The sequence below is a fragment of the Penaeus vannamei genome, chromosome 32 (assembly GCF_042767895.1).
Source record: "Penaeus vannamei isolate JL-2024 chromosome 32, ASM4276789v1, whole genome shotgun sequence".
Taxonomy (NCBI): Eukaryota; Metazoa; Arthropoda; class Malacostraca; order Decapoda; family Penaeidae; genus Penaeus; species Penaeus vannamei.
Window position 1 is genome coordinate 31,693,123 of NC_091580.1, and position 2,500 is coordinate 31,695,622.

At 50.4% G+C, this 2,500-nt stretch overlaps 1 protein-coding gene across 1 annotated transcript in view; it reads left to right on the forward strand.

Annotated features, from left to right (window-relative positions):
* Positions 1–2,500, forward strand: part of LOC113808733 (cadherin-99C) — a 71,605-nt gene that overhangs the window by 49,232 nt on the left and 19,873 nt on the right. Inside the window, exons 6-9 of the mRNA XM_027360208.2 lie at positions 887–944; positions 1,141–1,307; positions 1,885–2,123; positions 2,407–2,500. The exon at positions 2,407–2,500 is cut by the window's right edge and continues 36 nt beyond it. Coding sequence (XP_027216009.1) covers positions 887–944; positions 1,141–1,307; positions 1,885–2,123; positions 2,407–2,500 — 558 coding nt within the window. The remainder of the gene's footprint in view (positions 1–886; positions 945–1,140; positions 1,308–1,884; positions 2,124–2,406) is intronic.

Sequence of the window (2,500 nt, forward strand, 5' to 3'; positions counted from 1 at the left end):
CAGGGGTTCCGCTCTGCTGCGGCGCCAGGGGCAGGGGTTTCTGTCTGATGCGGCGCCAGGGGCAGGGGTTCCGGTCTGCTGCGGCGCCAGGGGCAGGGGTTCCTGTCTGCTGCGGCGCCAGGGGCAGGGGTTCCTGTCTGCTGCGGCGCCAGGGGCAGGGGCTCCTGTCTGCTGCGGCGCCAGGGGCAGGGGTTCCTGTCTGCTGCGGCGCCAGGGGCAGGGGTTCCTGTCTGCTGCGGCGCCAGGGGCAGGGGTTCCTGTCTACTGCGGCGCCAGGGGCAGGGGTTCCGCTCTGCTGCGGCGCCAGGGGCAGGGGTTCCTGTCTGCTGCGGCGCCAGGGGCAGGGGTTCCTGTCTGCTGCGGCGCCAGGGGCAGGGGTTCCTGTCTGCTGCGGCGCCAGGGGCAGGGGTTCCGGTCTGCTGCGGCGCCAGGGGCAGGGGTTCCGGTCTGCTGCGGCGCCAGGGGCAGGGGTTCCGGTCTGCTGCGGCGCCAGGGGCAGGGGTTCCTGTCTGCTGCGGCGCCAGGGGCAGGGGTTCCTGTCTGCTGCGGCGCCAGGGGCAGGGGTTCCTGTCTACTGCGGCGCCAGGGGCAGGGGTTCCTGTCTGCTGCGGCGCCAGGGGCAGGGGCTCCTGTCTACTGCGGCGCCAGGGACAGGGGTTCCTTCTGATGCGGCGCCAAGGGCAAGGATTCCTGTCTGCTGCGGCGCCAGGGACAGGGGGTTGCAGTTTCTTATGCTGAGCCTTGTAGGATTAAGTGGATAAATCTTGACGTAACTTTGACTTGAAATGAGGTTGGCAATCGTATTTACTCGGCCAGTTTACAGAGGATTGCCTTTCAAATGAGTAGTAAATTCGAGAATGTTTTATCTATTTATCTCCCATTTTAGTCGACTCCAGTTGGTTCAACCATCTTCAGGGAGGTCCACGCGGAGGACAAGGATGCAGGTAACTATATCCATTTTTTTCTGCCAGTTTGTCTATCCCTTTTTGTCCAATTACGTCGAGTGTGTCCGTTGCATGCGTTTTGTGTGTGTGTGTGTGTGTGTGTGTGTGTGTGTGTGTGTGTGAACACTGCATTGGTTTCCTTCAGTGCGCTTGATATCTCGATCCACTCTTAACTCCTTTGCCCCCATGTCCTCAGGTGTGAATGGCCAGGTCGACTACACCATCATCCCTGGGAATACGTCGCCAGAAAGTGATGGTTATGGAATCTTCAGCATCAATTTACCGCATCAAGGACTTATTACAGTTAATAAGTCCCTTGACTATGAAAGAACCTCATTCTATTACATTACCATTAAAGCCATGGTAGGTTTCCCCATCGCGCTGATACTTCTATACACTGCCACGTTCTGCACTTCTATCGCGAAGTGGGCGGAGAGATCCTCCCCCAGCAGATCCTCAGGGCAGCGATTCCCAAACTTTCTTCTAAGGCGGCACCCGGAAATCATTTTCAGCGACAACCTTTTCTTTAAGAAATTTTATTTTACAGTAAAATGCATTATCATCAGTTTCATAAATTATTGCTGTTAAAACAAGAACATAGCTTTTATATCCAAATGATAAACGAAAGAGCCACCGGAAGACTAAAAGCCACTTAAAATTCAATTAATAGAATCTTGCAGTAACCCCAGTTTCTTTGATTCCTCAAGGTGCCACTGTGTCCAGTTGGGTTACCACTGGTTTTCAAAATTTTTGTGTCTACTGTAATGTTACAACGCATTGCTTAGCATATCTGATATTCTTGAGATGATAGGTTGTAGAAACAGACATTATAGATAATTCATAAGATGATTTTGAAATACTTTCATAAATTATTAGTTTTATTACGCACTTTGTAGGAGCTACATTGGTGTAATTTTTTACACACTTACCTGCTTTACAGGACCGAGCTCAGCCTGCAGATACTCGCCTCAGTGCCACCACAACCCTAACAGTGACTGTGGCAGATAGCAATGATCAGGACCCAGTGTTTGAGTATGAGTCTTGCCCTCGAGTTGGAAGCTTTTGCGCAAATCCAGAGTATCGAGCCTCAGTCACTTCAGGAGAAGTGTCAGGAGTGTTAGCAATAAAACCTGAAAGAATAAAGGCTATGGATCTCGATTCTTTGTCTGCATCTATCAGGTATTACAGAATCCTGTTACCGGTTATTTCAGTAGCCCTTATATTTACTTGCGTGAATGAAGATTTTGTTTTGAATAGAAGGAAGGAATCCATCATCTTTTTAATTAATGAAAGAGAGAACTTATCTTCCTTTTAGTAAACTGAAAAGTGAATCCTTCCTTACAGTCAAGGAAAAGGGAGTCCTTCCCTATGTCCGCCTCCTTTGCCATGTTTGCTTGGATTTATACTTCCATGCGAATGCAATCAAGGTAAACAAATACGATGAATTCAATCCCTAACACAGGTACTCATTTATGTCTGGACGACCCGGAAATTATGATCAGTTCTTCACAATCGACCCAAGAACTGGAGCAGTCACGCACACTGCTGCTGTCGAC